Source organism: Cricetulus griseus, chromosome 4, assembly GCF_003668045.3.
Source record: "Cricetulus griseus strain 17A/GY chromosome 4, alternate assembly CriGri-PICRH-1.0, whole genome shotgun sequence".
NCBI classification, from domain to species: Eukaryota; Metazoa; Chordata; class Mammalia; order Rodentia; family Cricetidae; genus Cricetulus; species Cricetulus griseus.
This window is the reverse complement of record NC_048597.1, coordinates 104,401,718-104,416,303: the sequence shown is the minus strand read 5'-3', so window position 1 is coordinate 104,416,303 and position 14,586 is coordinate 104,401,718. Positions and strand designations below refer to the sequence as shown.

The 14,586-nt window shown below is 46.8% G+C and overlaps 1 protein-coding gene across 1 annotated transcript in view; it reads right to left on the bottom strand.

Moving 5' to 3' along the window:
- Dnah10 (dynein axonemal heavy chain 10) overlaps positions 1-14,586 on the bottom strand; it is a 105,109-nt gene that overhangs the window by 59,704 nt on the left and 30,819 nt on the right. The window contains exons 21-28 of the mRNA XM_027413894.2: positions 13,980-14,138; positions 11,725-11,841; positions 11,473-11,575; positions 8,666-8,844; positions 8,223-8,434; positions 4,825-4,978; positions 3,136-3,369; positions 523-645 (exon numbers count right to left, since the gene is read on the bottom strand). Coding sequence (XP_027269695.1) covers positions 523-645; positions 3,136-3,369; positions 4,825-4,978; positions 8,223-8,434; positions 8,666-8,844; positions 11,473-11,575; positions 11,725-11,841; positions 13,980-14,138 — 1,281 coding nt within the window. The remainder of the gene's footprint in view (positions 1-522; positions 646-3,135; positions 3,370-4,824; positions 4,979-8,222; positions 8,435-8,665; positions 8,845-11,472; positions 11,576-11,724; positions 11,842-13,979; positions 14,139-14,586) is intronic.

Below are 14,586 nucleotides of genomic sequence, written 5' to 3'. Positions count from 1 at the left end.
GAGTAAATTAAAGTCATAGCTAATGACCCAGAGCTTTAGAAGCTGCCCCTGCAGGGACCAGTCCACACAGATATGACAGCATCTGGTGACACTGTCCACTACCACACTGATGGGGACACTGTCCATTCTCATGATGATGGGGACACTGTCCACTGTCACACTGATGGGGACACTGTCCACTTCACACTGATGCACACTGTCCACTCTCTCAAACTGATGCAGACACTGCCACACTGATGGGGGGACACCGTCCACTGCCACACTGATGGGGACACTTTCACACTGATACACACTGTCCACTGTCACACTGATGCAGACACTGCCACACTGATGGGGACACTTTCACACTGATACACACTGTCCACTGTCACACTGATGCAGACACTGCCACACTGATGGGGACACTTTCACACTGATTCACACTGTCCACTGTCACACTGATGCAGACACTGTCACACTGATGGGGACACTGTCCACTTCACACTGATGCAGACACTGTCTACTCTCACGCTAGTCACCTACCCTCTTAAATATCCTGTCGATGTTGTCAAACTTCTTGGCCTCCTCTGGCAGCTGGGACCGTATGTCCCCACCGATGAAGATGCTCTCCAGGTACATCCACTTCCTCTGAACCAGCATCCAGATCTGAAAATGCACCATGTCAATGTCACAAGGTAACAAGGCACCCCAGGGATGCAGGCAACCCACCCCCCAACCCACGATTCATCCAGGTCAACTCAATCAATGCAAGGATTAGCAGGCCAAGTGGCACCGTGTGCAGAGATGTGACCACCACCCCTTAGCCCAAAGTGCCCAGGCCTCTGGATCTTCACTTTTTCTTTCTGGGATTTTAGTTAACTGTGGCCAACAGAAGTCCAAAACTATAATAGTTCAGCAGATGTGCAGAGAGAGAGAGAGAGCACAGTCACACAGCCCTGAGACACTGTTGTCACAATGCTCTGTGGCTCTGTGGCTCTGTTGTCACTGTGGCTCACTTCTAAGCAGATCAGATTTGTAAATTAGACTTTGCCATAGGTATATGTGTGCCGGGAAACAGTCGTATGAGGTCAGCACTATCTGGGATCTGGGCATTGTCAGGACATCTCAGAACAGATCCCTGAAGAGTTAGGGGTTGCCATGCAGGGATGCAGCATCTCAAAGGGCACAGCTTTACTCAAAAGAAAATAACACTCCCAATACCAGGCCTGGGCAGGGAGGATGTGTCTAGTTACATGCAGAATTTGGAGGTCTGTGATCCACAATGACCAGTGAAGATGCCCCTGTTCACAGAAGCTACACGCCACCTACTCAGCCATTCTGTTTCCAGATACAGACACCAAAGAAATGACTACAGAGAACCAGTGTATCCAGGAACTCTCCTGGTGGCATTTCTATAACTAACACCCAGAAGGTAGGAGCAACATAGATGCCATCAGGTGATGACTGGGTAAACCAAAGGCAGCACAACCATGAACAGAATATTATTTAGCTGTGAAAAGGAGAAAAGCAAGGACAGATGCTACCACATGAATGAGCTTTGTGTGTGATTTCGCACATTTGAAACATGGAGAGTAGACTGGTTTATGGAAATAGAAAGCAGATGTGTGGCTAGCAGGACCTGGGGAAGTGGGAACTGGGGAGTGATTGGCTGGGAGTTTTCTTTTATGGTGTTGAGAAAATTTGGGGACCAAATGGAAGCAGAGTTTGTACAACATAAATGCTTTAATGGCCCCTGGCCTGGGTGTGTATTCTAAAGGGTTAATTTGTTTGGTGAAATGGCCCAGTCTGGAAATTGCCCACTGCTCAAGCACAAAGATGTGTGCTGAGCTCCCAGGTATCCATGTAAAATCCAGGCATGGTGGAGATGCTTCTGTAACCCCAACACTGACGGGGTGGAGACAGGAGGATACCTGGAGCTCACTGGCCAGCTAGTCTAGACAATCAGTGAGCTCCAGGTTCAATGAGAAACCTTGTCTCAAGAAACAAGGTAGAGCCAGGCTTGGTAGCACATGACTTTAGTTCCAGCACCCAGCACCCAGGAGGCAGAGCAGGCAGATCTCTGAGTTCTAGGCCATCCTGGTCTACAGAACAAGTTCTAGGACAGCCAGAGCTATGTAGAGAAATTTGTCTCAAAAAAATCAAAATAAATAAATAAATAAATAAACAAATAAATAGCAAGGTGGAAAGAGGTAGAGAGTGTGATGATGTCAACCTCTGGCCTCCATACACATCTGCACACATGTACTTGTGCACACACATACAAAAACATACAGACAAAAAGATAAAACAAAATGGTCAATTTTATGTTACATAAAAGTGATCTCAATAAAATTGTTTAAATCATAAAGAAGATGGGAGTTAGGGAGATAGCTCAGTGGTACAGAACTTGCCTAGCATACACGAGGTTCAATCCCCTGAAATGCACACACATCACCACCACCACCAACAAAACTATTCCCTATCAGAGAGCTTTCTGAGTCATAGGTAAAAACACAGCAAGTCAAGGGTGTTCAAGCATGACAGGAACATGGACAGGATTGTGTTTCTTTTCCCGAAAACCAGGATATGAATGAGAAAATGTACTTGTCTATGGTCTGGGGAGGAAAAAAAAAAAACCAGCCACCCAGAAATAGTGAACTGAGCCTGACTGATCTGGTTTGTTCACAGAAGCCTGGTTCAGCACTGTCCACACAGGCCTGACCCACCACCCCGAATGACAGGCCAGGCTAGGGAGACTGCAAATGCAGGTGCAAAGTGAAGCAAGAATGAGAAGAAAAACTTTAGGGGTGGAGAGGTCTACCTACTCTGCAATAGTCTGGAAAGGGCTTTAACATAGATATGTGTACAGTTTTCAATGTTTAACACATTGATAGAAAAAGCATCTATGCAACAAGAACAGGAGGTATGGAAAAAAGAACAGGGACACTTTAAAAGGCCAAGTAGGAATCTTAGAAATTAAAAATGCATTCCCTGAAATCAGAACTCCTCACTGTCTCCATTGATGTACTCCCCACCCCACCCCCGACCCATGAATAAATCAAGAGCCATGAAGTAGTCATTCATTTCTAAGCACAAATGTCCCCATATAAAATTCCCACAAGACTTAGCAGCACACTTTGTTTGCTTTGCTCTCACCTCAATGACCTCCCCTATCAGAGACAGTGTCTTTTCCCACTTATGGACAGTTTGAAGAAAAGGCCCCACAAATCTGCTCCCGGAGATGCTCTGCAAGTTGACGGTGTTGTCATCCAGGCACTGGATAATTTCGTCCACAGACCCTAAGATGTAGCCTCGCTCCTGCGTGCCTTTATAGTACTTGACCACTGTAAACTTCATGTTCTCCCAGGTGTCTAGGATTTCCTTTACGGCCTGGTTGGAAAAGAAAGAAAGTAGCTGGGCCCACAGACCGAGAGAACATGACCCTGAGCCAGCAGCCTCCTTCCTTAATGTGTCATCCGTCAGCACCTCAGCCCGGTGTCCCAGCTCCATCATCTGAGAAGTTGAGATTCCCCTCAGCAACAGTGTTCCCTGCCTATCAGGCATGCACTCTGCCAGGCAAGTGTGTCTCATGTGGGATCTTATCTGACCCCCAGTCCAAAAAGATTGTTATGTATTGTTAGGCTCAGAGAGGCAGCAGAGCATGCCACATGTGCCACTGAGTGCCAAAACTGGGGTCTCAACTGTGCAGCTCCCTATGTAACAAGAGGGTCCTGCCTGCGCTCCCCACACTGCTGAGCAAGAAAGCCCCAGTACAAAATACTAGGCCCATTATGATTCCATTCTCTTAAGAAATCTTCAATGATGTGTGCTCATGTTCATGTCTATATGTAGGTGTGTATAAATATGTGTGATTTAATCCCTAGTGAGACAGCCCCTGGGCATGCCACTGAGGGATTATCTTAATTAGGTTAAGTTTAAAAAAAAAATCCACCCACTATGGATGGCACCATTCCCTAAGCTGGAGACTTGGACTGAATACAAAGGATGCTGAGCACCAGCATCCATCTCTCTCTGCTTCCTGACTGTGGCTGCTGTATGACCAGCTGCCTCACGCTCCTGCTGCTATGACTTTCCTGCTGTAATGGACTGTGTGCCCTCAGACTGTGAACCACAATAAACCCTTCCTTCCTTGAGTTGCTTTTGTAAGGGTGTTTTTCCGCAGCAGTGAGAAATGTAGTTAAGACAATGTCTATACGTATTATATGTATCTATGTTGTGTGTGTGTGTGTGTGTGTGTGTGTGTGTGTGTGTGTGTGTGTATGAGCATGAACACATGTATTGCATGTATGTATAGCATTTATGCATATATGTATGGATGAGTCCACATGTGTCCATGCATCTTTTAGCTTTCTGTATTAGTTGTGCAAAATGTGCTCACGTGGCATCTCCCTGCACTCTCTTTGACCTTGTGCATGTTTCTTAAGTAGCTACATTCAGTAGGATGGTAATAATGACTGTCTTCAAGTGTCCAGGATGTGAGTGATTTGTTTATTTTTAATTTTTCCAAGTGGTATCCAATTCTTCATGAGTAACTAGAATGTGAAACTATAATCAAGGATGATGTCAAAAAAAAGTAAACTGGGGCAGAGGTTCTATTTACTTAGATAAAGAGTCAGTGTGTTTTCTGCTAAATGAAAAGACAGCCTTTGCTTGGAGTAGTGGAGCCTTCATGTGGTTCCAGCACTTGGAGAGTTGAGGCAGAAAGATCATGAGTTCAAGGCCAGCCTCAGCTGCATGGTAAAACCCCATCTCAATGAACCAAAGACCCAAGAGTGAATAAGAGGCAGATTCGCAGCACTGAAATTGAAGGTTCTCCTTCCCTACCTTCTCGATGGCGACCTCCTTGACGGCCGCTGTGACAATTTCATTGAGCACTTCTGTGTGTTTGTGCAGCTCCATGGCAAACATGTTCTCAAGTGTGAAGGTCTCTGTCATCTCGAAGAACACGCCTGTTTTCTCCATGAGTTCTTTCCAGTGTCTGGAAGAGCATAGAGTCATTAACAAACACCACCCCAGCAAATGCAGAGCCAGCTTAATTGTTCCCACTGTTGTCAGAGGAGGAGGCCCCATGGGAGACCTTCCACAGTGATACAGGACAGCCTGGGATTATACTGAGTTCTTCCAAATCCTCCTCCCTACCACCAGAGTTAAAACCAGGAAGCATTCAAGCCCCGCCCTGTGTGTGTCTTCACCACTGCTGAGAAAGAGTAGCCACTAGTTTTTTAAAACTGAGGGGGAACCTGGTATCAGTGGAACCCAAGTGTGTTGGGAAGTATTGCTTCAGCACTGACTCCCCCAAGCATGAGGTGACCACAGGCCCAGCGACTGGTCTCAGGGAACTGATCCCCAGCTTGGATAGATGGTCAGTAGACAAAAAAAAAAAAAAAAAAAGAGTCTACAAATTAAACACCATCTTGTGTTGACAAGGGGTCATGTTCTGAGAAACATGGTCATCGTGTCATCAAGTGATCTTGGCTTTGTGTGAACTCCCTAGAGTGAATCACACAAGCACACATGTGACATGTCTGTCCACATGGTATGGCAAACCATTTGCTACTGACAGGAACACTGGTACCCACTGCTCCATGGCTTAGCTACAAACCAGTTGCTTTGTTTGCTTGTTTTGTGCAGAGCTAGGGATGGGACCCTCGGCCTCAGACATCTAGGCAATCACTCTGCCGCTGAGCCACACACCCCAGCTTGTATGTACCAACTATTCTGAATTGCTTGGGAAAAAGCTCTTGGTGGCAGGGGTGATAGTGCAGGCACACGGGAGGCTGAAAGAAGACAAGAGGGAATTCAAGGCCAACCTGGGCTACATCCTGAGACCCTGGCTCAAAAAAATTGGGAGGGATCCCCAATATCAGAGGTGACACTCAGATGTGGCCAACAAAGAAGGGAATGACCAAAGCCTGGGGACTGTGAGCTACAAGGTCATGGAACTGGGGCCTTGGTTTGTTACAGGGAAGAACAGCCCTGTGAGCAAAGGGCAAGAGGATTCCAGGCCCGGGCGAAGTGTAGGGACAGAGATGGGAAGACACATGTTGTCTGGGCCTGTGCCTACCACTCTGGGCTCAACAAGACAGACAGGGAAATGTGCTGAAATCACATGTGTGTCCAAGAGAGACCTTCTTGCAGGTGTGAAGAGGACAGCGTCCTCACCAGCTCCCTGGAGCTGTGACAAAACACCTGAGGACAGTGACTTAATGGAGAGAAGGGTTCGAAGGGGTCAGTCTGCAGTCATTTGGACCATGGTGAGGGAGAGAAGCATGGCCGGGGCATGAGATGTGGCAACATGAAGATGGAGAAGGGGAAATGAGACCAAGGGGCTCTCCCTCCTGAAGTCAGCTAACAACAGTTACCACTGGGGACAAGGCCTTCAACACATGAACCTCTTGGGAACATTCCAGATCCACACTACGGCAGACTATGGGGAAGGAACCTATTGGAGAATATTATTTTAAGGTCTGTGACTTTTGCTTAACTCAGTGAAACTGTGATTCTTTGTCTGTCTAAAACACCCGATGGTCTAATAAAGAGCTGAATGGCCAATAGCAAGGCAGGAACAAGGATAGGCGAGGCTGGCAGGCAGAGAGAATAGATAGAAGAGAAATGAGGAAAAGAGAACAAGGGGATGAGGGCATCAGCAGCTAGCCACCCAGCCACCCATCCAGACACAGAGTAAGAAGGAAAGGAAAATATACAGAAGTAAGAAAGATAAAAGCCCAGAGGGATAAGGTAGATGGGTTAATTTGGATTTAAAAAAAAAAAAAAAGCTGGCAAGAAACAAGCCAAGCTAAGGCCAGGTGTTCATAAGTAAAAATAAGCCTGTGTGTGTGATTTATTTGGGAGCTGGGTGGTGAGCCCCTCAAAAAGCCAAAAGAGTAAAGCAGTAAACAACAGGAACCAATTTCCCATTAAGTGAAATAAAGTTGCTTGATGTGACTCTGAGCCCATGATTCTGTGAACAGATTCCAGGAAATGCAACCCAGGAGGACAAGAGCATGCTGACTCGGCTAACCCCCATAGGCATGGAGTAGGGTAGGATGAGACATGAGACCCCTAGGACCCAGAAGGACCTGAGCATCCAACATGGCAGACACAAGCCATCTGTCACTGCTGGGTGAGCCCAAACTCTAGTGGAATGTAAAAAGCACATTAGAGCCCAAAGTAAGGGGTCTTTAAGGAAGCCAAATATCTCAGGAATGAATGCTGATTACATGTGGAAACGGTATCTCAGACACTGAGTCAGTTAAGTATACCACTAAGGGACTGGAGAGATGGCTCCTCAGTTGAGCACTGGTTGCTCTTTCGAGGACCTGGCTTCAGTTCCCAGCACCCATATGGCAACTCATAGTCATCTGTGGTTCCAGCCTTCTGTATCCCCAGTTACACACACATGTACACTGACAAAACATTTATATAGGATTCATTTCAAGCCAGACATGATGGCTCTTGCCTGGGAGGCTGAGAAAGAAAGACTGTCTTTAGTTTGAGGCTAGCCTGGGCTACATAGTGATTTTCTAAGCTAGTCTGAGCTACAGAGAGAAAGCCTATGTCAACATCTCTGCCCCCCCCCCCAAGATTAACGGCACTTGCTCTCCTCCCTTTCCCCTCCCTTTGGTTTCTGAGGCAACACACCAATATATATCCAGCCCAGATAGTCATGGAACTTTCTGTCCACCTGCCTTGGTCTCCCAATCACTGGGACAACAGGTGTGCACCCCCATGTCTAGTTCTTTTTATTCTTCTAATGTTGCACCTAAAAACTGCAAATGACATTGGTGGCCCAGTTCCATTTTTCCTGGATTCTGCCAATCAAATCCTCCTGCTTTTAAAAGCGGACAAATGAGCTGGGTACTGGTGGTGCACGCCTCTCATCCCAGCACTCAGGAGGCAGAGGCAGGTGGATCTCTGTGAGTTTGAGGCCAGCCTGGTCTACAGAGCAAGTTCCAGAACAGCCAGGGCTACACAAAGAAACCCTGTCTTGAAAAAAAAAAAAAGCAGACAAACAAAAACACACCTTTGAATACTAAAGCAGCTGTTGGGTCATTTTTACAAAATCCATAATGCTGTCTTTCCTTTCAAACAAATCCTGTTACCTCTCACATCACTGCTGAACTGGTCCCTCGTCTCCCTGTGTCCCTTGTCTATAAGTTGTACATGTCTGAGACCTAAAGCCATTCTGTGAGCTCCTGAGGCTGATGGAGGAGAGAACCAACCTCTCTCTCAGGGCCTCATGCTTCAAGTCCAGAAGGAGGGGGATGGAGTCCTTGAATGCCTTCATCTTTGCTTCCAAATGGAAGGACACGGGTAAGTTGCGTACATGGCGTGGCAGCTTGCGGAGGCCTTTGAGGAAGCCATCGATACCTTCCTGCAGATACTGGACATTCAGGTTGATCCAGAGGGTCTGGGACCACTCCTCTTTGGAAACCTAGAAACATTAGGTAAGTCGTCACCAATGGGGCCTGATGCAGATGCAAAGGAAGGGACAGGTTCAAGCTTTGCTCTGGCCTCCCTCAGCTCTCTCTTTAAAGGAACATCTAATGTAAAAGGGCGAGTGTTGCAGCCAGAAAGAAGGGACTGTGGCCTTTCTTAGTCCTTGATGCACCTGAGCACAAAGGTCCCTGTGCCCAACTTTGGGAGTGTCCGGGAGGGGCAGTACCTTTAGGGACTCATACAGGTTATAGATCATCCGGAGCCCTGTCATCTCCTTCTGCACCTTGATGAGCTCAGGGTACATGGTAATGGGGAGGTCAAACAGCTTCTCTGCGTTGGCCAGTTCTTGCCGGTTCTTCTCGTGTTTGGCCAGCTCCTTTTCAAAACTGCCTAAGAGTTCCATGCCTGCAAAAGAAGTGCAGAGATAAAGCAGAAAGGACAGTGTGAATGTGAGATGCCTCTAATTCCAGTGCTTGGGAGCCAGGGACGGGACGGGAGGGGGTGGGGGGGGTGCTGCAAGTTCAAGGCCAGCCTACATAGTAACTTCCCAGCCAATCAGGCCTATGATCTGAGCAGCATGTCTAAAACGTGTGTGTATACAAGATTGAGGGCCAACAAGATGGCCTAGTGGGTAAAGATCCTTGCTGCTAAGATGGATGGTCTAAGTTCAATCCCCAGGAACCACATGGTGGAAGGAAAGAAGTATGTCTTGTGGGATGTTCTTTGACCTCCACACATGCAGGAGACACACAAGCAAGTACACACACACACACACACTCTCTCTCTCTCTCTCTCTCTCAAATTATATATGTAAATAATTTGAAATGTTAAATAAAAACTAAATAAGTTTAAGAAATCAGCTATTAATTATAATTTCGTGCACAAAAGCTATGGGGGTGGTAAATTTAAATTCAGCAGGCTTTATCTTGCCCCAGAAACCAAAAGGCCATTTGCCCTTCAAGCCCTTCCAGTTAGAATGTTAACCCTTTACATCCAGAGCATGCTGCAAGTGAGGCTATTGAAGGGACACCCATATTGTCCCCGATCACAGTCAGTGTCATCTGCCCTCTGCTGCCCTTGAGATTTTCCTCATCAGCTTGACAATGGCCTTCACACTCCAACTTCCAAGTCTGTTCTTGGCCCCAGTGCCCCATGGCTGTTATCATCCTACACTACTTACTGTGTGTTCCACCACACCCCCACCTCAAGCCTTGCCCTTCTCCTACTGCTCTTGGTGATTCCCAAGATCTGACTGCTCAATCAGAAGCCCTAGCCAGCTGTGTCTAAGCAGTCTCTCCATACTCTTTTAGAACAGTGGTTCTCCTGGCGCAGCAGGGCACAGGCAGTGGTAGTAAATGCCTTTGATCCCAGCACTTGCAATGCAGAGGCAGGTGGGATATTTGAATTTAAGACCAGCCTGGTCGCCGGGCATTGGTGGCGCACGCCTTTAATCCCAGCACTAGGGAGGCAGAGGCAGGTGGATCTCTGTGAGTTCGAGGCCAGCCTGGCCTCCAGAGCGAGTGCCAGGATAGGCTCCAAAGCAACCAAGGCTACACAGAGAAACCCTGACTTGAAAACAAAACAAAACAAAACAGTGGTTCTCAACCTGTGAGTCATGACCTTTACCTAAGACCATTGGAAAACACAGATATTTACATTACGATTCATAACAGTAGCAAAATTACAGCTATGAAGTCGCAATGAAATAATGTTATGTTTGGGGATCACCTCAACATGGGGACCTGTAATAAAGGATCCCAGCACTAGGAAGATTGAGAACCATTGCTCTAGACTAAGAGTGGTCTTTTCTCTCTGTCACCCTTTTGGCTGGTGACATCTGAAGGACAAGTGCTGTGTTTTGCAGACAAAGTATCCCCCTATAGGCTCTGTGGTGGAGGCTTGGTCTCCAGATGGTGGATCCAACACTGAAGGGTGACCAGATCATGACAGAGCTGAGATAACTGATGATCCATCAAGGGACTCAGATTTGAGGCTGTCACTGGAAAGTGGTGAAAACTAGGAAGTGAGACCTGGTTGGAGGGGATGATGGCTTAGGGACATGCTTCTGAAGAGCCTGTCTGCACCCATCCTCACACTCTCTACTTCCTGGCGGCTGAGTAGTCTCCTGTAGTCTCCTCTGTTGTGGGATGTTCTACACTGTATGAAGCTGTATTGCTGTGACTGGTGTAATAAAAAGCTGAGCCACCAACAGCTAGGCAGAAGGTATAAGCAGAGAAAGGAAGAGGAGAAGGAGAATTTAAGCCCACAGGAGCCTCCAGAAGACATGGAGAAGAAACAGGAGGTACAAGATAGAAGAGAGGTAGCACACGTGACTGAACATAAGTTAATATAAACAGGTTAATTTAAGTTATAAGAGTTAATAACAAACCTAAGCTACAGGCCCAGCTTTCATAATTAATAAGAAGTCTCCGTTTCATTATTTGGGAGCTGGCTGGTGGGACAGAAAAAGACTCCTCAGCTACAGTTTACCCCACTGGAAGTTCCACATGACCAGAGTGAACTGAGGCCTCCAAAATTGTGAGCCAGAACAGTTGTTGTTCTTTTTAAACTGTTTCTTTCAGATATGTGTCATAATGACAGAAATCTGGCAGACACTGAGGGGAAACAGCATGGCTTGGTCCAGGGTCTAAGTTTGAAGAATGAATTCAAGGGGAGAGAGCAGTAAAGGGTGTGTGTGTGTGTGTGTGTGTGTGTGTGTGTGTGTGTGTGTGTGTGTGTGTGTGTGTGTGTGTGTGTGTGTGTAATACACACAGCTGCACTGGCAAAGGCAGACGCCAGTGGCCACCATGTTTGACTGCTGGATCCCCTGGGAATAGACCAGTATTGCAGCTCTAACTAGATCCTTCAGAAGCCCCCCTGACCCTATGCATTGAATCCACCCTGCCCTCGGAGGCCACCACTAAACCAACCATGAGAGAAGCAGCTGAGGATACTTCAGTGACAACATTCATCACTTCCTGTGAACCTCTCAGGAACCCCTAAGCCCTCAACACCCCCACACCACAGCCTTACCTTTATCTAGGTCTTCACCCACAGCCCCAGGGCCTTCCCTGTAGAAGCGCCTTGCAAACTCGTCCAGCTGAGTTCTATAGTTCATTATCTCACTCCGGGTGATCTGAGTGAAGGAGGTCACCTGTTAGCTTGACTTAGCCTCAGTGAGGGGATTTGAACCCAGGATCTCATGCGCACTGTGCACACCCTTGTTCTGAGCCTTGCCCCAGCCCACCCCCTCCATCTGCAGTCAGAGTGGAGGTGACACCTCACCTCAGTGAATGTTCTCTTAATGCCTCCAAGAGCATGCTCCACATTCAGGGACTCTGTGAAGAGTGTTTGCCACATGCTCTCAATTTTATCAACCAGTTCCTGCTCAGCTTCAGTAGGCTAGAGGGAGAGAAACAGAGAGAGAGGAGAGGGGGAGGGAGAGAGAGAGAGAGAGAGAGAGAGAGAGAGAGAGAGAGAGAGAGAATGAAAAGGAGACAGAACAAATTATCAATAATGTTGGCATTGAAATATCAGATAAAAGCTGATCCCCCACAGACTTCTGCTTCTAGTTGAACCCAAGGGAGCCATCAGAACAAACCAAAAAGCAAGCTGAGATGTTAACCTTGTGTTCTTGAGGTCATTTGTTTGGTTTGGGGATTTTAGTTTTTACTTCTCAATTATGTGTTTGTGTGTTTACATGTATGTACAGTGCCTGCAGAGGCCAGAAGAAAATAACAAATTCCCTGGGCCTTGAGTTACAGGCAGTTGTGAGCTGCCTGATGTGAATGTTGGGAACCCTACTTGGGCTCTTTGGAAGGGCAGCAAGCACTCTTAATTGCTAAGCCACCTCTCCAGACCCTTGTTTGTTCATTTTGGAGTTGTAATTTCACATATTCCAGGCTGGCCTCTAACGCACTATGTAGCCAAAGATGATCCTCCTGCCTCCACCTCCCAAGTCTGGGAGTATAGGTGTATGCCACCATGTCTAAGCAAAGCTGTATTTTTGTAATAAAAATGGTATCTGGGCCAGGAGTAGTGGAACATGCCTTTTATTCTGGAAGCAGAATTGGGGATCTCTATGAGTTGGAAACATATAACGAGTTCCAGGCCAGCCAAGGCTTCATAGTGAGGAGAGAGGCGGAGGGTGGGGGTGGTGGGTGGTGGTGTCTGGATCGACGCCCTCTTCTGGCCGCTGAAGATATTGCACTCACATAGTGTGCATACATGCAGGCATATGTTTATACACATAAAATAAAAATAAATAAATCTTTAAAAAATTTTAAAAGATAAAGAGGCCCTGTATAAAAAGAAAGATTAATAAAACCATTTATCATGGTCGGGCGTTGGTGGCACACCTTTAATCCCAGCACTCGGGAGGCAGAGGCAGGCGGATCTCTGTGAGTTCGAGACCAGCCTGGTCTACAGAGTGAGTTCCAGGATAGGCTCCAAAGCCACAGAGAAACCCTGTCTTGAAAAAAAAAACAAACAAAAAAACAAAACAAAACAAAAAACATTTATCACCCGTTTCTTTCATCATCTCACATTTCCTTCTCCCTCTTATTCTTTTTTGTTTGCTTTTATTTCTCTGTGTAGCCCTGATTGTCCTGGAGCTCACTCTGTAGACCAGGGTTTCCTTCTTGTTCTCATTTATGATTACGTGTGTGTGTGTGTGTGTGTGTGTGTGTGTGTGTGTGTGTTATGTAGATGTGAGCATGCGTGCTACAGTACACATACGGAGATCAGAGGACAACTCTGTGGAATTAGTTTTCTCCTTGTACCTTTGCATGGGCTCTGAAGATTCAGCTCGGGTCTCCAGGTTTGTGTGGCAAGCTCCTTTACCCACTGAGCCATCTTGCCAGCCCTTTTATTACTTTACAAAACTCTAATTTTTACAGGAAGTGACCTCTGTCCTCTCTCCAAGAAAGGAAAAGACAAGGGAAGAGTGATGAGACAGTGAAGCTAGTATGGGTGGGCTGTAAAATATCACAGGAGCCTTGTGAGATCAAGCTAGGGGCTCCACATTTAAAGCTCATTAAAGTACCTGTGAGGTGGCTTCCTATTGGTGGCTTCTTAGTCACTTGCTTGGGAACACATGGCTGGCAAGGTGACTGAGAGGCCCTTCTGAGGATGGTGTTGGTGGTTGAATTAGAACATCCCCACAGGTTCACTGTTTGAACTCTTGGTCCCCAGTTGGTGGCTCTGTTCTGAGAGGTGATGGAATCTTTAGAATGTAGGACCTTGCTGGGTGTGGGCTTTGAGAATCCATAGCCTTGCTCACTTCCTGTAGTCTCTCTCTGCTTCATGTGTGTGAACAAGATATGACCAACCAGCTTCCCACTTGTGATGATGGAATTTCCCTGACAGTTGCCATGCCTTTCTAGCCATGCTGGATTCTATCCCTCGGGAACCATAAACCAAAATAAACTCTCTCCTCCTGAAGTTGCTTTCACTGGGGTATTTTATGACAGGAACAGGAAAACAATTAATAGAGTAGTTAGCCCAACCAACAGAGGCCCCAAGAAGCAAAGCTGACTCACAAAGATACTGTATATCCCCATGGTGCGGTACCGCTCCTGGATGTCCTTGTACCTCAGCTCCATGACCAAAGATTTTGTCCTGATCTCTGCAATTGTTGCAAGGACGAATTTGAGATCTTCAAGGGTGTTGGGGCTCTTCTTAAGATTCTTGTTCAGGTGCTATGAAAGGATTCGGTTGAGGAGGAAAACAGTGAGAGATGAAGCCCACCTTCCTCAAGAATAGGGCTCCTAGTTCTAGCCTGAATGCTGGGGATGTGTGCCAGTTAGTTTTAATTGTCAACTTGATGCAACCTAGACATCACTTAGGAAGAGTATCTTAATGAGGAGTTGCCTAGATTAGGTTGACCTGCGGGCATCTTTGTGGGGAGGCGGCATTGTCTTAATTGCTAATTGACGTAGGAAGACCAAGCCCACTATGGGTGGCACCATTCCCTACATAGAGGGTCCTGGACAGTACAAGAGGAGAAAGCTAGCTGAGAACACACGAGCAAGAGTTCATTTATTCTCTCTCTGCTCTTGACTGTAGATATGACTAGCTGGACATGACTAGCTGCCTAAGTTCCTACCTTCACATCCCCTCAGTGATGGACTGTAACCTGAAATTATG